Raw genomic sequence first — 24,045 nt, 5'->3', positions numbered from 1 at the left:
TACCAAAATGGCATGTGTTTTCAAATCAAACAACATCTATGTATATCTCCAGATATGTTTGGGGAAATATCTTATTTCTATGACACAATTGATGCTTTCAAAAGAGTGTAGTATTTGGGGAACAAGTACATCATCAGTTATTGATATCTGCCTACTTAGCTAAACTAGTGCTTCTGACATTTCATACTAAGATTTTTAAATGAAAAGGTGGCATTTTGAGTGATGACATATTGCGATCTACTTTTATACAAATATTTCACATTTTTATTCAGAAGTAATTCATTTATTTTTTCTTTTATCACTTCAAAATAGTACGCTATGTAATAATATTTCTTAATGAGAATGATGGTCCAATTTCATTGTTTTGCTCTTCTATATCAGCTAATCATCCACACCTAAAATGTGAAGTGCTTGTATCAATGCTACTGATCCACTTTTAGTAGTAAACCATTGTACATCTGAAATACAAACAGCCCATAGATTATTATATGTTTGTATTTGGTAACCTTTATAAAGTTATGTACATATCACCCAACTCTAACTTTTTGGCTTAATTTTAATTAAAATCAAAATCTTTAATTTTGATTTAGAAACATTTGGGTGAGACAGAAGTAGCCTTTAATTTAGCGTTTAGAACTAGTGGGTCTTTGCTGGGCCTCTTTGCTGGGCCTCTTTGCCAATCTGTAGCCTATATAAATAAATAAGTGAATAAATAAATAAATGAATAAATAAAAGTAATGCTGTGGCTGGTGATTGAACCATGGTGGAAAGTCTTGTTCTTCAATAATCATCTCCTATTGTTTTGATTACATCAGGCCTGATACTTCACCCAGACAAGAGCAGACAGTTACTTATCAATATTGAATTAACTTGAAAGAAAAAGAGCAAGACGGTTTTTGGATTAAATATCTTACTAAATACATTGGCATTAGATAAGATAAAGCCCCGGTTTATTCCACACGGTGAGAATTTGATGCTATCCATCCATCAATGTGAAATATGACTCGTTTGCTTGCCTTGATAGGTACAACTTAAAAATTAAATAATTTTATGCAGAAAATCCTATCAAAATTATAATCCGGAAAAAGCAATTTTTAATTGTGATTTTATTTTATGCCCAATTTTTCCAGTCTGACCTAATTGTACTTGATTTATCATTTTGTCAAACCATGTACTGTCTGTATTGGACCTAATTACTGCCCTTCCTAATTAGAGCCCTTATGGACTGATTTACACTTAGTGTTACAAGTCATCCCTTATGTGCACTTAATTCAAGCAAGCAATTTTGGTTTTAAAATCTCACTAAAACTGATAGTCTGTCATGAGTTGAGAATATTTGATTGCACATTTGGCTCAATAAGAAATAGGATGTAAATTTGATTTGGGTTTTAAAAAGTTTCAAATGTTATAAATTAGTGATTCAGTGAATTTGACATATCCAAAGAACAAGGTGTAGAGAACTTGAATGCAAAGGATTTATTGGTCAGGAAAGTTTATATCCAATATGTCATCACAGGAGAAACCAGCGACATTATCTTGGCATCAACTTTACTTACACCGTGACAGGCTTTTTTTTGCGGTAATATAGTTCCAAGAACAGATTTTGTTTTTACCAAAATATCAAGTTTAGTATTGTGATCAAAAAAAAGTTTTGAAAAATATATAAAAGAAAGTAGTAAGCAAAAAACCAAATACATCAATTAATAATGAATCAATCAATGAAAAATGGAGCAGTGAAATAAATCTAGTTTTGAGAATATGTGTGAAATAAAAAACACTTGGAAATATCGCATAACATGGTAGGAAGCCAGCGCCATGGTTACCAGTTGCCATGAGACAATCAAGATGGTAGCTTTAACATGCCTTATATAATTACCTGTATTCAAAAGAGACTTTCATCCGTTTATACAAAGAAATCTAAGCAGTTTGGTCGGCTCTTGAATCTCATTTGGGGGATATCAGTATACCACATGAGTACATGATTTAAATACATCTGACAATCATGGTGCGAAGAAAGGATATGAAAGAGCTTTTTAATTTTGATGTTTTGATAAGAATAGTTAATCGTCTACTTATGTAGCACAAAATGATCTGCATAAATTGAACATGATTTGATGTAATTACAACTTAGTGCATTAAACTGTATAGAATAATAAATGAGAGTGCATTATCAAGTTCATGGCCAGTACAGATAGCATTAACAAATGACATGAATGGATTTATGTTCTGAAAATGTTGAAATATTCAAAATAGAATGTGGCACATGGCTTATATGAATTGAGGTTTTACAGATAATACAGATTGCTGGTGGATTGTGAAAAGTACTTTGGGAATGGTGAGATGTTTCGGTGCAACTTTTCAAAACGGATGCCACATTAATCCTTATGCACTTATTAAGTTGCTGTACTAGCCCTTGGGTACCCAGATATTTAGACCCAAGTTTTGTCCCTACAGGCCCGGGCTTATGCTGGGCAAATGAATGGCTAGGGTACTTGGGGGGGGGGGCAGGACACCAACAATAAGTGCTAAGGCCCGGGATGAGAGGGGAAGAACTCAACTTAAATTTTGTTGGGTGTGTGCAGTGCAGAGGACCAAACTTACGGAATTAAAAACTGATTTTCGGGCAAAATTTGATGAACTGATATTTCAACATTTTGAGGGGGGGTCTAGTGAATTAAAATTTGAGGCTAAAGAACGTACTGTAGCACGATCCAAACATGGGTCTTAAGGAACTGCTGCATGGAGAGCCTGAAAAAGAGACTCTTGACTGCTGCACATATACCGGTACCACCTTTACATGTGAGTTCCTCCTCCTAGGTCTCTAGGACTCGAACCTACAGCCTTATGATTATGAGTCCTATGCTCTACCACTAGACTGGCATACCACCCTGTGTGAAAGTCTTGAGAATATTGAAAAATCCTAGTGAGTAGTACATTAAGTTAACAGTATCATTAAATCAATGTATCTTAATATCTAGGCTACAGACTGTAAAACCTGTAGCGTTAATAGCGTTTTAATCAATTCATGTGTGGTGCCTAGCTGTTCTTCCAACCAGACAGGTTGGTTTTAGTATATCATGCAGATTAAAAGAAGCTTACTTTCTAGCACTGACATTTCTGCCAACAGATGTGACAAAAAGTGCAAAATTCTCAGCCTGATTTCATGACCTGAAACGATAAGTGAACTTAGCAAAATCTCAAAGTGATACAGTATTGAAGCAGCAGGATAAAGCGCCTAGTTGTACACTTTGCAGGTTAAAATGGGCACGCTTCCTGTTGCTTTTTGTTGGGATTTTGATTACTAGTAGTAGGGTATGTAGGGGCTTTACTTACTACGCAGCTAAAATACAGGAAACCAACTCAGAGGCTTTTCACTTCCGATTTTGGCATCTGCCTACATCGTCACAGAGAGAACTTGGCCATAAAAAGGAATGTTTAGTTTGCTGTATTGTATTAGTACTTTGTATTGTTAATGTGTTGGTATTGTAGATGAATGATAGTATTGCTGTTTACATGAAACAAATTTTTTGAGCTGCTCAAGAGACTGAAGGATGGTAAAACCAACTTGTTTGTAAGTTATGAATTATGCACATAATATTAAGAAGTAAGCACCTTCATGTAGAGTTTATATAATCCACTCCCTTCATTGTTGTAAAAAGCTCTCGATTTAAATGTCAGAATGCAAATGCCAGGTCAATAAAATGCAATTACATTGCTTCAAAATTGTACTTGTTTGCTCAACAAATCTCGATATCCGAGGGTATTGTAACCTCTAAGCACACAAAGCATAAGATATTCCTTACACTAGATCCAATTTTCCTGACTGGAAAACAAAAGAGGGAGGGGGTTTGTAGGGGCATGGGGGAGGGGGCAAAATATCATGGGGTCTGTCAGCAACAACCTTAATGGTTGTTAAATATGCCACTGTGTCATCTGGGAAGCATTTGATTGGAGAAGAGATAGTCACACCTGACCCATGCATGCCAGAGGATCAATTACTAGCTGTCGGAAGTCTGTATAAAGCTTCGCTTAATTGATTTGTTAACTCTCTGTAAATCTAGCCTACACCATCAACAAGTATAGCAATTTATTTTCATGATCGAGTTTATTTTGCAAGGAGTTATAATCCTTCCTGGCACCTATCGGTTATTCATGATTTTGTATGTTTGGTGGATGACTGGATATTCTATTGCAGATTGCTTTAATTGGTGAAGATTAATTGCTGTAACTCACAATTTTAAGAAAATAATCAGAGTAAAAAATATTTGTTTCGTAATTTCTGACGATATTCAGCAATAGTATAGATTGTATAGATACTATCAGTTGCTAGCAACCAGGGTTTTTCATTCGACATTGTTATCAATTACACTGGTCAAGTCCACATTGACAGATCAATGAAGAAATTAACCTTTGCTCAACCATGCTAAGATGCTCAAAGCTGCTGTATGGATTCATTGTTACTCAAGGAGTCACATGATGTTGATTTTGGTCCTTACCAGATCTATGGCCAGTGGCTCTTGAAATGTTTTATTAACATTTTAATTACACAACATGACTCATGTCATTTATGAATCAAAAGAGCAATAATTTAAGAGTTTTTTTGATGTAATTTACACAAAAAGGCAGCTATACTTGAGAATTTGTGATTGGTTACAGTAATCAATTACAACCTATTTGGAAGGGATTAATTGGCAAGGCTAATCAATTTCCTAGTATATCAGTTTGTGTTTCAACCTTTATCAGCGAGGTCTATTGACTTGAATCTCTGTTTGCAGCTCTTTGTAACAAGTTGTTGTTTCTTCGGCTGTCCTGGTTGTGGTTGTGGGGTGGATTGGGGTGTGGTGTGTGTGTGCCCCGGGTGTGTGCATGGTCTAATTGATGTTTATATTAAATTTATGTACTATAGAAAAAGGCCAATGTATTTTAGTCACTTTATCAACATAAATCTATTTTATTCATTTTGATATCTGATGTGTTTGTTTAGTCCTATTCAATATTTATTTGTAAGTTATTTACATGTGAATCAATTCTAGTATCTACTTCCCTTCATATAGTTTATTGCATATTTACATGAGAATATATCAGGTGGCTAATGCAACACCTGATATAATAAGTACATGATGAAATAAGCTCTTAATTTATCAAATTACTATCTAGTTTATTTTTCATGACACTTATCAAGTGAGGGCAGTATATCATGGGTACCATTCATTGAAGCAAGTATGTCAGGAGATAGCACTTGGCACAATATTTACTACCTAGCCTGTCTGACTGCTGCATGCCAAACCAGTATCAGCAAGACTTGGGATTTGATAATTCTACCTTCTACACATTGCTGCTGTGTCAAATCTAGCTGCAGCTGCGCCATGTTATGTACAAGCTACTTGAGGACTATTGGATAAATACACGAGGTGGCAAATCACTGTGGGTAAAGGATTTAACTCCAGGGCAACTAATTTGGCCACATTTTGATCTAAAGATTGTTTATCTGCAAGGAGTATAGCCGGCCAGGCATTGTATTGTACACTGAAGCAGGACTTCCCTGCTGTTGTCAATGGAATGTACCATAGTAGCTTTGACTTCCTATGTTGTAAGGTCATAGTTGGATATTATATACAGTCAGTCATTGAGTGAGGGTACACTATCTGACTATTGTATCCCTGCTGTCTGATGTTCTAAATCTACTTTCATCTCTGGTGTAGTTGTCCTACATGTAGCAGCCAGAGATCAGGATATTACACTATTGGATTTTTAGCAACACCCACTGGATATTCTTATGACATACAGTATGCCTCGGATTTTTCACAGGATATAAAACTTGCCTTGGGATTTATTCAAGGTCAAAGGTCATGCTGTGAAGGTAGGGTCTAGGTTGGTGCATGGTTGGTGGTCCTTGATTAAAGCTGTTGGGTTGGGAAGTTTAATAATAGTATACAGTGTTTGGGAGTGTATCATATATGTACAATGTATATCCTGCGCATAGCGCATGTTTACACGTTAGGAACTCTGTCTTAGTCAATACGCATGGGGGGGGTGCATGTGTGTGTGTGCACACACACATGCACCCCAGGGAACCGATACAGATATAATGTGGGCTCAGTCAGTGCTTGATTTGGCTAGGGTTGCAATGTTGTAATTCTCTATGAGAATTCCTTGTAAATTTGATGTTTTGTGACCTTGGTGTATGCTTATTTTGCACACAAAAAGGAAAGAAAAGCATAAAAAAGATGTATGTTGAAAAATTCCACTGAACTGACCCTTTTATAAAGACCAGAGTTCTATATAGGTCATCCCCACACACAAGGTGTGGACAAATTATAGTAGGAAATAATAGCTCCCTGGCTGGTGACTTGACATCAGTTGACAAGCTATTTAATATAGGCCAATGAAGGGCCAAGGCCATGGCATGTGAGGTCATGGTCAGGTCTGGGGAGGTAGAAAGTGAAACAAGGTCATGAGCTCTTATATAAGGGGCAGTCTTTTGATGATAGTGGATTATAAGTTGGTAGTTTAAGGCTGGTGTCAACTTGTCAAGCCTGTATGGGCAGTAATGACATGATGAAGGGGCAAGGATGACACCCAAGATCATGATCAGAGCTCAGGACAGGTCTAGGAAGTGAAATAAGGAGATCCCCTGTTCTAGGCATTACAGTGATTTGGGGATGATTGACTTGTTGATAGTTAAATATTGAAGGGGTAAGGATGATGTGAGGTCATGGTCAGGGTGGGACAGGTATAGGAAGTGAAATAAGGACATCATAATGTTCTCAAAGAGGCATAGGCCTACATACAGTGATTTGGGGGAATGGTGGATTATAATATAGGGGGCCTAGTTAATTGGTTCACTTGTTACTAATATTATAAACCATCAATTGACAGATATGAAGGGGCATTGATGGTAGTGAGGTCAGGGCGGGACAGTTATAGGAAGTGAAACAAGGGGATCATGTGCTCTAAAATCCGAGTCAGACTCCATCGCAATTGTGATAAAAATACAAGCTCAGCAGGTAAAATTCTCATCGTGCAATGGAATTTTCATTGGTGATGAGAGTTTAATTTTGTTCAACTTTTTTCGCTCTCTCTCTCTCGCTTGCGATAGCAGAGCCGTACACGCTTGCGATTGTCTGCAGGAAAATCAAAGTCATCATTCACTATAGAAGAATGAAAACAGGACAGCAACACTTTCATCGCGATTGTGATATATCGTTGCAGTACATTTAAATTTCATCACACAATGCTGCGATATGGAGTCTGAATTACACTTTAAATAAGCATCTAGTGATTTTGGAGGTGGTGGATTATATTTGAGTTGTTGATAGATAATATATGCCACTGATGGAAATGAAGGGACATGGGTTTTGATGTGAGGTCATGGTCAGGGTGGGACAGGTAGGGCCTACATAGGAAACAAGATAGAGCTATTATAAACCCTAACACCAAATCTTATAAAATCTTATGTTTAAAAACAGTACAAAGTGACTGCATGGTGTATGTGCATGCTTAAGCATTAAGGGTGGGCGTTTGAATTGATTCGTACGTATTCAAAAGTGTAGCGCATTTTGCTATGCAACTCCAGGAAACTACAATCCCGGACATAAATAGTTCGAACACTTGTGTCAAAGTAGAACCGTATTTCTGATATACTTGACATATTAAAATTCGCTTTCTTTGACGTAAAGTCTGAACCATTTCCTACTACTACAACCCCCCTGCCCCACCAATCAATGTTGGATGTTTCTAGGGGTGCATGACAAAAAAAACAAAACAAAAAACATTGATCGGGGGAATGGGGACATATTTGAAGTACCCATGTTAAAGTGTTCGAACAATTATGACCGGGATTGTAGAACACTGTCCACGTTCAGGAATTAGGTACATCGCAAATACTTCATTAAATTTAGAAAGATAAAATCAGACTTATTTCATTTTCATTGCGATAATTTATATTATCTCTCAATATTTGTGCCTAGCGCGCGATATCACACACTCATAGTTAAGCATCCCACATGGTTCAATTGCGCAATCATCCGAGGGTACATATACACACGAAAACACTGACAGGGCTTGCTTATCCCCGGTCTTGTCCATAGCACCTGTGGGATGTGGGATTTGTGGTTCTTAACTGGACCGGAAGTTTCTCTTCATCTTCCATCTTTCTTCCTTCTTTCTTTCCTCTAACTCCACCCAAAGCCAGGAACAGTAAAGGGGCAGTGTCAGGGATTTTGTCGAATGGTCAACTCATTTTGACTTGTTGATGGAGCACATGTTGTTTTCACCAAATTATGTACGTTATTATGGCAATCTGTTTGTCATCAAAAACAAAATGGAAACAAGTTATAAATGATCAACAAAATGCTTTATTATGCCAATTTTTCAGCACATATTTTGATCAATATAAGAAAACGGGAAATTATATGAAGCTGTAGCAGTGTTTTTGTAGCTAGTGATGTTATAAAAAATGTCTAAGTGCATTAAGCTAGTCACCATGATATTGCAAAAATAGTTGAAAAGAGTAGCAAAGTGTGCAACAAATTTGAGATTAGACAGCGATTGTGTTCATGTCAGCTTAATTGGCTAATTGTTTTGTTGGATCATCAGGTGGAGAGTGAGGAGTTCATGACTTTACACATTCATTTGTTTCACAACTTTCAAACACATAAGAAATGATCACAACATGTATTATAAGTGCATACAAACATAGAGTATTTGCTCAAGAATCTTTGATATTAGGCCAAAATGTAACCTTTAAATGCAGCTATCAGTTGCAGTCTCCGCCCCCCCCCCCCCCCCCGGGCTAGCAGGGGCTCAGGCAGGAGGTAATTTTGGAAACTGTAACAAACATGTAACAGTACCGGCTAAGTCCTGGTAGGGCAATATTTTCTTGTACATCCCTGGGCAAGGTCCTGCCCTAACCCCGGGGCAATCGCCACAGAGATCAGTGGTTCTTCAGTAGATGTGAAGCATTTCTATCCTTGTCTTGAGTGTATACATTCTTGCATGAAACTTGAGAAATGGTTTATAAGTTGCGATAAATATGCAGACATCCGTGCACACACCCAAGAGAAGATTTACAGCTTCACTTGTGGGATGATCGGTGAATATTCCGAATAAACTTTGTGAAGAATATATTTTAGTCACAAATTTAATTTGTTCATATTTTGTCTGTTTGTTTTTGTTCCCTTATGAATGCAGGTTAACGGATGTGAATAATAGGCAAGCTTCCGGTGAGGAGAGTGAGGATAGCGACAACGAAGATGTAAATAAAAATAGAGAAGAACAAAAAGAGGTAGGCCAGTTATCATTTTCTTATCATAAATAAGGGATGAAATCAAAACTCGACCGGCGGTTGACCAGTGGTTCCGTAGAACAATAGCAACCAGACGGAACCGGCAGTCAACCGCCGGTCAAGTTTTGATTTCATCCCTAAACACAATCTTTTTTGTTACTTAATGTTAAGCACAACATTTTTGCAGCACACAATTTTGGTGATATGAAAAGAACCATCATTTAATATTTTGTGTGTTGTTTGAATTATGAAAACTAACCTCTATTTACAATATTCACAGAAATGGTGCTGCGGTTTATTGTATATTTGATCAACCATAGACTATGAAATGACTACAATCTATAACAATTGCAATATTTGACAATAAAAAATTTAAAAAAATCAGTAATAATTATGTGAAATTCAATTTGGACAGCTGTATATAGGGGAAATGTACCATGAACAGTCAAGCAATTTGTCATAAAAATGAAATAATTTAAGTATTTTGAAGGAGGTTTGTCCCAAATTTTTCATAAAAAATGCCAGCAAAATAGAAGGAATATGAAATTAAAAGCACTCCAATACTTATCACAGAAAATGTGTTAGGAAAGGGCACATTTGTTTGATATTAGAATGGTCTCTCTCAGCACCCAAGTTGAAATAGAATACAATTTTACAATTTTAACATATGTACCGATTCTGCAAAATCTGGTTTGTGTTTAAATCAAAATTCATGAATTTGATTGTTTCCTGTACATTTCATGGTATGTGCAATTATAAGATAAGAGCTGCATTGTTTTGGGATCTGAATAGTTTTGTGTGTGTGTGGGGGGGGGGTATTACCGGTCATATTTAGTATTGCACAAATAGAAGGTTTTGAAAATCAATCTAGCTCATTGTATGGGACTTCGTCAACTTTGAATGATTATAAAAGAAGTAAAGCAACAACAACACCAAGAAACAAAAACAAGACAAAAAAGTAAAAAAGAATTTTAAAAAAATGTCCAGAAAATGAAATAGCAAGAAAAATTAAGATAACAATGCACTAATAATAATACTTACACTAATAATAAAACTTACACACAAAATAAATTGCTGAAAAATGTATGATTAATGTAAGATGGAATATCCGAATTTAGTAGATTCATATAGTTGACATTTCTTCCTATTTCTAAATATAAAACATAAGGAAGTGAGTTCACTAGCAGACACCGGGTCATTGATTTGACAAGATGAAAACTTATCTTTATCTTTTCCTTTTCTTTTATTTCTTTTCTTTTTTTATTATTATTTATTTTTGTGGGTGGATGCTGGTTAGATTCATTTTCATATTAATGATGAACATAATGGGAACTGATCTATTGAAGATAATTTGTTTTGCTATTTAGAGTGAGCAGTAACACCCTTCAAAATGAAAGTGAGCTGTGTCATGCCAGCGGCTAGCAAGCATCAGTGATTTGAAGTGAATGAGTTTAAATGCTAATTTACTGATCACAAATTGCATTGTCACTTCAATAATGTTAACAAAAAAACAGGAAAAAGATAAAAAATTTCTTATATTGTGTTAAGTTGTGGTAAAAATCAGAAAGAAACTATTACAATTTGTACTTTATGAAGAATAAAATGAGTTTAATATTATGAAGTTGAAATTGAAAGATCGTGGTCCAATGGCTGTACAACTATTGAAATGATATTGTTTGCACAAATAGCAATATTTGTATTTATTTACGCACAGGAAACATGAGCTGAGGGTTTATTATTTTTTGATGGTCAAATATGTGTTGAAATCTAATTGAGTCAACACAATTATTCAATAAACACAATATGAGAAGTGCAAAGGAAAAGTTCATCTGTGAGGTCAAATTTTGGCCAAAATGCCATTTTTGGTCCAAAATCCCAAAAATAAAGTTTTTTGGCCCACTTCTTATTCGTGCAACATAACAACAAAAAAAAAAAAATTTTTATTAATTTTTAAAAACTAGATAAAAATATCTAGGAGCTATTTTTTAATTATTTTTTTTGCGCCATTTTGACAGGCCATAATCTCGAGAACTGAATGTCCGATTAAAATGAAATTTTCAGTTTTGTAATCAAGAGAGCACAGACTTTCACATATTTAAATTAGAAAAAAATCTATATCCGATAGCGCTACCTTAATATGTCAGTTTTAGCATGATTTAAGTCAGGATCAAAGCTAATGGGTCAAAGCAAATTAGAAATTGGATAAAACTGAAGAAAATTGTGACTTTTCCTAATTAGTGAGTCAGTGTGTTATTCCGATTTCAATCTGAACATTTCGTTAAATATATCTCTATAGTGACAATGCTGATGTAAAGCAAGATGCTTAAGGTAGCTATTGATTTCAGTCCAACAGGAGTTGTAGTGCCCTATACTGATGGTAATTGATATATGATCATTGTTAGACAACCTCTGCCTTTTACAACTAATTAATGTAAGAGATATTGTATTCCGTATCCGTTAGTATGGATTTAATAATGCAATACTTGACGCAGATGGAGATGATATTATCGCCAAGGTTACCTGCGACATAATTGACCTGTACTTTTATATCTTGTTTGTTTTAAATCAGTTTATCAAATGATTTTCAGTGACCCTGTGTGACATATAAAATTTCCAATAAATGTCGCAAGTAAGCTGAAATATCAAGATCTTAAACATGCTCATCGCCAGAATGCAGTTCCCAAACCCCAATATGTTTGTATATGCAGATTATGCACATATGCACAGAATGACCATTGAATGCGTTGGATTCAAGGAAACCCCGCCAGAGCTGTTCTTCTGGAGTGAACCAAACCTGCCTGGTTATCAAATTAATCAAGGTTAATATCTTTGAATTTGGCAGGTGCTAATTGATGCAATACCATTAAAACATTAATTAGCACCTGTAAAATTCAGAGATAACATTGTCACTGATTAATTTGATAACCAGGCAGGTTTGGTGCACCCCAGAAGTACTGCTCTGGCGGGGCTGCTTCTTTAAGCCCAGTTCACAAACAGTGACACCCCTCAAATAGCGTAAGCGATTCGTTACCTTTCTTTTGGCTGCTCTATTGGGCTTTGAGTATCAGAAAGTACTGAGTCAGTCCAAGTTTAGTACAAGAACTTCTGCTCCCAAAGTTGAGGTAAATTTTGAGCTACAATTGAGGGGAGGGGGTTATAAAATTGAACTGCACCATCCATAATGGGCAAATTTAGCTTATAACTTAGGAAATTGATTTTTTTATCAGATTTTAATAATGTTCAAGAACATTTATGCAGACCATGCCTCTGTTTCCATGGTAATGCACATTCCCATTAGACAATTGCTAGTCATGATCGCCTTCTTTTTGCATTCTTTCATGTTCCTAAATAACCACATGTAGTGGTTTTCCAGCATAATTTATCATTAATGTACATAGCCAAGAAGCATTTGGGAAAAAATGTACAAGATGTCATGTACAGTATTTCAGTCAACAAATCGGTAAAGTGTTTGTTATTGGTAGAAGGTGTTAAAGATCATCATTTTGATTAGCTTTTGCTGTTAAACAAATCAATGAATTTGAACTCCACTTCGTTTGTGTATAAATAATGTTGGCGCATTCTGAACTCGAAGCCGACTTCTAATGACGGCCAGGAACAACATTTGTCAAATTCAAACTCCACTTCAAAACTTGATTTTTGCAGTTTTAACGAACATGCAATTAGAAATCGTTCATGTTATTTTGATAAGCAATGAGCAAGTGATGGCATAAAAATCAAATTCACTATTTCTTTTGAAGTTGCCTACTGTGTAAACATGCGGTCAATAAATAATTTACGAGGTAATTTTTAGTCGCAATCTGAATTTGATGTCGCAATTGAATACCTGAGTGGAAGAAGGGCCCAACTCCATCAAAACTGTTTTTGAGATATTAAGAAAAAACTTAATATTTGGAAAAGTTAAATAGACAGAATGTTTTCATCTTCAGGGGACCTTTAAGACATGAACATACAATATTACATACATTCGAAATTACATATGATGTTTCCATGGCCACTGTACAGGTCTTAATGTGAGCTGGAGTTGGGCCCTTCTTCCACTAGTATACTGCAAGTGCTAGTTCCATAAGCAAGAGTGTTATAAATAGCTACAGAAATTTGATAATTATCCATTAATTGCACAAGTAGAAGCATGTAATATGTTAACAAGTAAGTTTATTGTAGTGAAAAGCAGATTTAATGGATGACCAAAATTCTAATATTTGTGGAAGAAGGGCCCAACTCCATGGAGTTGGGCCTTTCTTCCATGAAAACCATGATTAAGTGTACGTGGAAGACTATTTAGAGAGTGGATTTTGGCTCATCTTTCACACACAAGGAAGAACAGTCTGCTGGCAATAAAATGCTGGGTCTAACTCATTTTTGTAAAAATTGGAGTTGGGTCCTTCTTCCACTCAGGTATTCAATTGAAGTCAACTTCTCTGTGTAAATGGGGTTTTCGCTAAATCCCATTGTATACTCCATTATCACAGCATCACCTGCTTTCTATCGCTGCAGCATGTATGAAATTAAAATGCTTTATGCTTTATGCTGATGTTGAAATCCAACATTATAGCAAAAATATCAACACTAACAGCAAAAATGTTGGAAAATATATTAAGCACACAAAATGGTATTCATTTGCTTACTAAAACTAGGTTATGTTCTGATCCAATCGTAAATAGCAAAATATCCAAACAATTATGCAGCACAGAAAATTAGTATTCACTTTGTTGTGTGCAATAAACATAAAATAACATTAATTTGGTTTTCCAATTATTCTGATCCAGCATATAGTGGGAAGACAAAATTATCAGAAAAACCTGCAAAAGTGTAAAGCACAGAAAATTAGTATTCATATGCATACTAAGTTAGCTGTTTCATAAACTGAATTAATAATAATAAGTTGAGTGTTTTGATTGCTATAGGCCAAGTCAAACGTATCAGCAGAAAGGAATAGGTAGAGGTTGTTGACACAAGAAGCACTTCAAAATCATTATAAAATAATAAATCTGTACAATTTGATTGTCAAAATACCAACGGTAACTCACCGCACTCAGATTAATATGTTGGCAATTTATCAGAGAATTGGATTTAATATTGGCAGAGAAAATGTAAAGAGGAAATGGAGGCTTTGTGCATGCTTTACAGCAATTTGTTGCATTTCTTGGATCACATGACTGCTTGGGCATATGACTTAATTTCGTCCACAACTAGTGGAACAGGGCCACAATTATTCATCGTTTTTTAAACAAAATTTGCAAAATGTGAGTCCCAGCTGTACATCCCCAACTATAAAACCAAAGTTGAGAACCTCCTCCTCCCTGGGATTATTTCTCCGCAGACAGGCTCCATAACCTAACCCTATGCATCTTTTATATAAACAAATACAAATCAAATCATGAGGTTTATGCTGAGATTTGAACCAGACATGTAGGGACTTAGACCACTAGCCCATGCAACTGAGCTGGCAGAAGGTGTTTTGTTGTATACAGTACTGAAATGGATATCGGTGACAGAATAGCACTGATCGGTGATGAGGCCGTTCTGTTCACCAAGTTGGGGACATATTATATGTCACATGCAGTTTGTATCATATGTGGGATCAATTATGATTAGCCTACTCTAGTGAGGTCAGATTAAACCAATGTGTTGAGTGTTACTCATTGGATTTGGTTTAATTACTAACGCTCGTTAATAGGTTCCCAATTAAATGTGCCTTTAATATTTCAACGAGCCTCTGTGTATCAGTTTTTGGATATTTAGTAACTTGTTGGTGTAGGTGGTTGAAAATTAAATTGTATGAAAATTGTTGATGCAGCAGCTCAGGTTGCATGCCAATAGGGGGTGATTGCGCATTTCCTGTACTGCTCTGATGGATGGATGGATGCATGCGAGATTGCAGCAAATCAATGTTGATAATCCTCGGCTCAGTTCAGTATGGTGGCATATTCTATTAATTTTTTGTGATTTTCACTGTTCTGACCAGTTGTGGGGTTTCTTGTATCAAACATCCACACATATAAAATAAAATAAAACCTATGTGTCAAAAATATTTTTGCAGGTTTTTAAATTTGCTGTTCTGAAATCAACCATGAAAAATGCGAAAATGAAAATCCCTCCATACAGTATACAGCAATGCCAAGGTCCAAGCTCATTGCTATTTTCTGTCTTGTCTCAGGTTGAGAGTAACGCCATGTTGGACTTTGTAGTGGTAAATTCAAATTGTGCATGCCAGCCTAATTCTGTGTGTGATTTGTCCGTATGCTGGTGACGCAACCACGTAAATGCATTGATTCGAATCGGCCACTGCAAAATTTGGCATTATTCTCAACTTGAGACAAGACACACTGTTCTGTTGTAAAGCAACTTATTTTAGCTTATTTTTGTGGCATGTTTTCTTAATTTGTAGAGAAACCCTTGTCAAGTATAAAGAAGCATGCTTCTTTGCTAATATTACACACTAATTTGAAGACCCACAAAAATGTTTGTAAGTAAGCATGACATTTTGTGATGTGCTGTTGCGTGCAAAAGCAGCAATTAAATTAGAATACTGTCACAACAATAGATGTTTACAATAAAAGGAATCCTATATTTGTAGCATGAAAGTTTTCACAAATTTACAAAAATGTTAATTGCCTAATTAACTTCAAATGCTTGCATAAATTTTGCAAATCCTTGCTATGCACTTCCAAAATTCTGTAAATATCATTCATATTTCTCTTTCTGTCATAAATTTATTTCTGGTAATATTACTGTTCTTATAAATTTCCATTAATTTATAGTTCACTAATCGTTTCCAAGATTTAGATGAAATATATTGCGGCAGAGCAAAGAAGGAATGATCTATCATCTATGTGGGCATTTACAGGTGTTCGAACATAATGGGCAATAAGAAAGTAATCAAGGGTGTGTTTATGAGGAAAATTAGTAGTGAGATCATTGACAAGCAGTGTAACATGTTATATTGACTCATTGAGTCATTTTACGGTTAATACAGTGATTTAATCAGGCAATTTATTGGCTGAATTGATTACGGCCAGACCAGGGAATCTGAGTGGCTCAATGAGTGTTATCCTGTCTGATACGAAGTAGGGCATTCCACTAACATGGGCTACTAAAGGGCAATGTAGTGGTTCTGGTCAGATTTGGGGTAGCTTTAATAAAGAGCAGCGATAATACACATAATATTTGAGAAGTGTTTAAGAAATAATGGGATAAAATCATGATTATAGGATCAAAAATAGGAACTAGGGATACAATTGAATAAACTGGACAAGCAGTTGTTTGTGTGTGTAAGCTCCTATATTGTGTTTAAAAGACTAAGAGGGCTTTAAATTGGGTCTATGGAACCATGAAATATTATGCCCATATGCTGGACTGCATATAACTAGCAGGCTTTAGTGTTGTATCTTTTGTTTGTTTGTTTGTTTGTTTGTTTGCTTGTTTTCCGTTTGTTTGTTTTATTTTATAATCTTTGCTAAAACCTATTATTCATTATACCTTCATTTGTGCCTTCAAACTCGCATACTTCCTTTTTATAAGCATCTTTATTATTTGATGCAACAATTATATTAGAGATATCTTTTGTTCTTAATGCAACACTTAAGCATATATGAGGTAGACTGTTAAATGTCTTATTTATTAGCTTGGCAGATTATATCTACACAACAAATGCACTTATGTAAGAAATTTACCAAAATGCACAAATTTGTAATTAATTACAGCAAGAGGATGATAAGCATATGATATTAATAATTTTTGAACAAACATTGCAATGTGTTCATTTTGTTTCTCCCAGGCTCAAATTACATGCAAGTGGTTTCTATAGGACAATGGCATCAGTTTTGATATTTGCACATGTATTTATAAATAGCCTGTTATTATTTGCAAAATACATTGAATTCTTCTTGCTATTTAAATACAAAGATGGGGGAAGGAGATATGTGTTGATAAAGATATTCTATGACAGAAGGAAAACTATTTATATGTAATGCAACTTATAAATAGAATATACTGCTTTGAGGTGACCATGTATTGGTGATATGTCCCCGTTTTCAAATGTTGAGATTTTGATTATTTTTGACATAACATACAAATTACATTAACAAAGATAGGCAAATAGTATGAGATGCTTCAAGTTGAGTACATTAACCCACAGTGACATAGTAATATCATTACTAATGATTTCCCACAGGACGGGGAAAAGGAGACAAAGGCAACTTTCAGGAGGGGATTTTGACGAAAAAGAAATTTGCAAAATATGCCTTAAAATGTAGAATATCACTGATAGGGGAGTACCCCCGGGTCTATATCACTGCTACCTGATGATATACATGGAAGTGGGGATGTGAAATGGATTTTAGCCAGAAATAAAGAAATTAGTCTGCGTCCGATGATCATGTCAAATAGACAATTAAATTTGAAATTCCGCATAACTAACCAATTACATGCATTGCTATACTAACCAATCACAAGCCATGCTGAAGTTTGATTGACAGAATCATAAGGCACAAACTATTTTCCCCAACCTTTATTATAGTTGGTTGCATGCTACCTCTAACCCTAACCCATGTTTTAAGTATACAATTTTTCAGAATGCCTCGAAACACAGAACAAACTTGGATTGTATTGGAAAGTTAAATTTTTCAACAGAAAGTCCCAGAGAGGCCTAAAAAACCCTAGAAATGGGTTACGCCTTCCTATAAAATTACCCTTGGAAATTTGTAAGGATCTATGGCCCTGCACCAGTGCCTGCATTTCTTTTTAACACAAATATCTAATAGTACCAAACTCTAGAATGTAGGATACAACCTTAAAAATTGGTTCAAATGCTTTAGTGAAAAGCATTGATTTGACAAATGACTTCTCAGGGTTAAGAAAGTGATGAATTGAAAAGAAAAGAAATGTGACCTGGTTTATTATAATCCAGGTAATTTAAGATCGGTCAAGCGGCAGGTTTATATGATATTGACAATAATATTACCTACATAGTAACATTGAAAACAGAAAAAGAAGATATCTTTTTCAAATATTGTTATACCAAATATTTCCCCTGTCACAAATATTACCTTCATCACCTACTTCATGATTTGAAGTATTGAATGCAATGCATTATGAAGCACTAAAAAACTGGAGCAGTCATCAAATATTTAAATTGATCAATTGAAGTGTGTCATACAGTTTCTTATATTTCACACTCTGGCCAGCACCAGGATGAATGATATTATAAATGATGTTTAAATATTGAAGCACAAACCTAAGTTATGCTTAAATATTGAAGCACAGACCCTAAAGTTTCTAGGGTCTGTACATGTCAGTGATACATGTATGGCTAACACTACATCATGTAATCATGTAACCATACAAGTATAGATTGACATTAACACAATTGGTGATTTTTAACAGCCTAATCTAGTGATAAATGGCGTAAAGAGAACAGTCAACACTATTAAACAACAGAGTCCCAGCTCGTGTACACATCAGTCTCTTTCACTCATTACAATCCTCTAGCCCCATGTGTCCATGGTTGTTTCCATATTGAATGTCAACAAGGCAAAGTAGACGACTTTGCCTCATGGGGGAGAGGCTGATACTTCGTAATCTGATATCTCTGTGGGGTGTTTTGTCATGCACAGAACAACACTGGCCAAAGGCTAACATCATCAGCATGGCGATTTCAGATACACTAGAATGCCAGAGTGTGTGTACAGTATGGATAATACAAGCTCCTGAATGAGGTAGACAATAATCAGAACTGATAAGGATGATAATTGATAATGCCATCAGGGGGAATATATGTTTATCACCTTGATACATTTGCACTTGACAAAGCCATTTATCTATCTGGGATGCTTACTATATGCACATGGAGATTCCCTAGTCAGTCAGCAGGCAGGGTAATCTGTTCATGACATTATACACAAGGTCATTGGATATGATTATGGTTCATTAAAGCACAGTGATTAAAGCTGCTACCTACTTCATCACCTGATCTCATCTACCTCCATGTTCCAATCACATACAAACAAATTAGCATGCCTGCATATTGTTGAGTATCTGTGATATTTAACTGTGTTGATCAATATATTAACGCATTGACAGTGACTAGCTTGTTAATTGGATTTATGTTAACCCGGATTTTCATTTGTTTGTTATTCAGTCCATGACAACAACGACAATTGGGAAGACGTCGAGTAACGCCGCCAACGAAGGGGAACTGGAGGGGGAGGCAAGGTAAGATGATATCAGAGATATATATATGTAAAGTGATGCTTTCATGCAAAATGATAAAATTACAAGTTGTAGTTTTGGCTGAAAACCTGTAATAAAAGGTAGACTTCCATTAGGACAATTTGCCTTTAGCTTTCAGGTCACTGAAAATGTTCAGTGATATCATTTTTATTGATCGGTCATTTATCAAATTCAGTGCCCTGTAGCTACAGGTGATTCATTTTGCATGATCATGGCAAATTTTGATCATGATGATTAGAATATGCATTTATATTTATTTCACCTTGAGTTTGGTAGTGATGCAGGCCATATATCGCTGGTTGCAGTAACAAATAGTGTTGTGTACACCAACCTAATCTCACAGAGCATTTATACATGCACACAAGGGCAGGTTGTTGGCATGTTTGTGGTATAAAAGCATTGACATCACTTCCAAACTCAAAAACGAAGTGTATCAATGAAAATGAGTACCAACCAATACCATACTAGTATAGGTCTATATCATACGGACATTTGAATGCAGCAAGGTTGAAAGTGTTATACTATGTCAAAAGATAAAAAAAGGTTGAAAGTGTTATAAATATACAGTCCAACCTCTCTTATCCGGCCATGATGGGACCAAGCATTGACCGGATAAGTGAAAAATCCGGATAAGTGAATTTTATGTAATTGAAGTTTGAAGTCCAACATGATTGAGACATCGAAAGGTTACTTACACAAATTGGATTTGAGTGCTGTATTCCTCATAGTTACATGTATGTCCTAACTGTTTCAGAGCATTAAATCAATGTCTCAAAGTATTAAAAATTTGTTTTTGTATGAAGATAACATATGCGGATAACAGAGATCCAGATAAAGAGGTGGGATAAGAGAGGTTGGACTTCAGTTGAATAGCACATGCCTTCTTGCATTCAATCAACGATGGGACATCACAGGATATTCCTAATTCTGTATGTAACCCATGAACTGATTAATATAATACTACAGGTCAGTTAATTATTAAGAAAATGGAGACAGTTTTGTATCTAGAAATCTCATAGAAACTTGCTTTTGTTTCCTAATCTGATGTGTAATGATTTATTAGGTACAGGTTACAGGGTCAATTCCTCATTCAATAAAGACTATTTTAAAAGTGTAGATTATACTGTACTAACCCTATGGGTGTTGTAGGAAATGCTTCCTTCCTGTAAATAGTGCAAGATAGATTGTTCTTTTCCATTTTAGGCAGCTGAATAGTCCTGGATAAAAGAACCTGATTTTCCCCTGTCTACAATATGTTCTACTTATGTAAATGGCAATGTAGGGTGAAAATATAGGCCTTTTATATTGGACTATGCCTTCAAATGAGCGTCAGATGGATCCTGCAAACCATGTCTGGGTGGTTAGTAAAGTATCATGGATAACACTAATATTGCATTAATTTGATCAGGGGCTGAATTGACAAGCTTCCTATAAATGCTCACGGCCATTTGAACTAAAACCAACCAAGTTTTTGAAAATGATGCGCAGTTGTAAGAAATTGAGGCTAATTATTACTGCTGGCTCTTTACCTACCAGTCAGAGAAAATAAATTGGTCAGGAGAGAGGGCCCATGAGCGTTATCACACCAGTCAGGTGTGGTAGAGAAGAGTAATCGCTACCCATTGTAGGTGATCATACTCGCTTCGGCTTCCGCAATTACTATAATTGATTTCTATCTTAGGCTTGCAACAGTTAAAGCAGCAATATGGGGGGAAAAGTTAAATATTTGCAGCAAAAATGGCAAAGATTATCTATCCCCAGACAAAATAATCATGTGATGTAGGCCTATCAAATTGGTACTGGAAGTTCCTAATGATGTTGACAGGAATGTTGATTGAGTTATCATAGTTCATTGCCACCCAAAAAACAAGCATGTATAAAGTGAAAATTGCAGCATAAATGGTTCAACAAAATCACATCAGGGACTATCATGCATCAAATTGGGTGCTGGAACTTCCTAAAGCCTGTTGTATACTCTTATTTTCACAGTATATTTACATCACATCATTGTGCGATGAAATCAAAATATACTCTTGAGCGATGTAGGCCTATCATTAGAATGTGTGCCTACATCATGACATTGATAGCTCATGCTTTTTTTTGGGAAGTAGCTGATAACCTGACCTTGATTCACTTGGCGCTGTTAATATATGGTGAAGAGCTGTAAAGAAATTTAACAAAGTAAAACTGTCACTGATTGCCAGAACTCCATCCTCAGTGTGGATTAGGAGTATACATTAGACTTAATGATGTTGATGGGTATGTTGATGGCATCATCATAGTTCATTGCTATTCCTCCTGGTTGTGAAATCAGGGTGAAACCTGTTAACCCTGTTATGTAGCAAGTTGGAAGAACCCAAACCACTAAGCCATGTTGTCAGGGTATGTTACATACATCCAAATGCAAAATCTTGATGAGAAATAGTCTGATGAAGCAGAGGATTCTCAGATTTCTAAACAAGACCTCACCCCCAGGTGGCTTACACACAGGGTCTCTGCATGTTGCTTGACCTCAACTACTGACTTGTACTATATGCTAAGTGCTATTCAAAGATTCGTGGAGAAGTCTAGCATATCCCCTGGGTCATTTAGCATAAAATGACCTGGTTTAAACACTGACCAATTTCCTCTAGACAAAATGCTCAGTTTCTAGCTTTTATTGTTTGCAGTCATTTCTACAATGGAGACTTCTCTTATTCATGATATTTTCATATCACAGCTCAACTTCTTTTAAAACTCAGGTGGATTTATTTTATAGTAACATTGCAACAACATGCATTTTTTTCTGCATGAATATTCTCAAATGATTACTCTTCAAACATAGGCCCTGCGAGGGTATTTTCCAGTTCAATCACAGATTGGTGCATGGAATTTTGATAGTTATTCCAAAATCTCACTTTTTTGCCCAAATTTGAATTATTAAATCATGGTAGAGCATGTATGCATATCCACATTGCTAGTGACAGCTTGTAGCCTAGAATGTTTTTGACTGACCCTTGTAAATATTGGGTGATATGTCAATAAAATTTATTGATAGGATGACAAGTGTTATTCTGATTTGTGGCTAGCCTAGTGGTTAGAGGTCAATCAGAGCATGGCAGCACTATTTCATAAATAGTTGACTGCTGCATGCTTCGGACAAAATATTTTTCTGCTGCAGACAAATATTTTTCTGCTGCAGACAAATATTTTTCTGCTGCAGACAAATATTTTTCTGCTACAGACAAATATTTTTCTGCCATCTTGATCATCAGCTGTTGTTTGTTAATTTCGGCTGGATTAAATTATTATTGTGACAGCAAAACATTAAAATATGTGGAATTTTTTTCTATTATTTTATTTTATGGAGGTATTTTTGCTGTTTGTATCAACAATTGTCATGTTTTGCACTGTTTTTAAGGGAAGGATAGAAATGAATTAGAAAACTAGGCGTAGAAAGAATGTTTCCCTACAGTTGGATTTTAATCGTGTTTGTGTGTATCTCATCTGCATGCCATAACACAGTACACAACTTCTGTGTGATAACCACCAAAATACTGTTTGTTCATACCGCTGCAACAAACCATATTCCAAGCCTAAAATTTCCCTGGAGTTCTGAGAAGAAAATAAGCCTGGAAAATAAGATCTTTTGCTGGATACCCACTTTTGCATTTTGAATGGGGGTAAAGTGTGGGGCCGGGATGAGACTGTCAATCTGCTCACACACCTTTAAAATCAATTAATTTGGCAAGTGCATTTATTCCTATCCCATGTATCAATTACTCAAATTTAATTGCACTGTCAGCAAAATGTAACATTGACGGTGTACAATGTCATAGTGAAAGTGGGAAGTATTTTTGGTTTTGAGCATAAATAGTCCCTACTTAGGCTGATTGCATTTAAATAATTCATTTAGCTTCAGTGGTAAAAGAATCATGGTTGTCTACAATTCTTCATATCCCCATTGAACAATTCATCTGTTGTAGATGTTTACAGAAGTGCAATGAACCATTCAGGGATTGGCTAATGGCTATGACAAAAAATGTGAAGGATATTCCTGAAAGGGAACTAAAGCATGTGATCATACAACTTCATAGAGCAAACATAACATTACTTTCTGGCTATGTTGCGTCGCTTTGGCTGCTCGCACTCACGATCTGCACTACGCGCTCCTTAAGTCTGTGAGGGGCACAGACTGCGGCTAAGTAAACATTGAAGCCAGGATCTGTGATTGAAGCAAGGAATAAAGTTTGTAAACAGGGAGAAATATTTGGTGGCCTAGGGAATGTGTGGAATGTTTAGATGAGTGCTAAACTGGGGACATGCTTGAATTTGTCACATAAACTTGAACTTGAACATCAATGTTTTACAGTAATCAATTTAGGGAAATATTTTTCATAAGTTTGGTGCAAATTATTTTCTTAAAATATATTAAATTTGCTAGTGAGACTAAATTGCTTGCTAAGTTACACTGCAATTTGGAAAATTTTTTTTTCACATCACAGCATGCACCCTGACTACCCTCGCTA

The 24,045-nt window shown here is 35.7% G+C and overlaps 1 protein-coding gene across 3 annotated transcripts in view; it reads left to right on the top strand.

Annotated features, from left to right (window-relative positions):
• LOC140161266 (uncharacterized) overlaps nucleotides 1-24,045 on the top strand; it is a 260,421-nt gene that overhangs the window by 159,702 nt on the left and 76,674 nt on the right. For all 3 annotated transcript variants that reach the window (XM_072184733.1, XM_072184731.1, XM_072184732.1), the window contains exons 8-9: nucleotides 9,193-9,286; nucleotides 19,446-19,519. In XM_072184733.1, coding sequence (XP_072040834.1) covers nucleotides 9,193-9,286; nucleotides 19,446-19,519 — 168 coding nt within the window. The remainder of the gene's footprint in view (nucleotides 1-9,192; nucleotides 9,287-19,445; nucleotides 19,520-24,045) is intronic.

The sequence above is a fragment of the Amphiura filiformis genome, chromosome 9 (assembly GCF_039555335.1).
Source record: "Amphiura filiformis chromosome 9, Afil_fr2py, whole genome shotgun sequence".
Lineage (NCBI taxonomy): Eukaryota > Metazoa > Echinodermata > Ophiuroidea > Amphilepidida > Amphiuridae > Amphiura > Amphiura filiformis.
The sequence above is the reverse complement of the archived record's forward strand: the minus strand, read 5'-3'. Positions and strand labels throughout refer to the sequence as shown.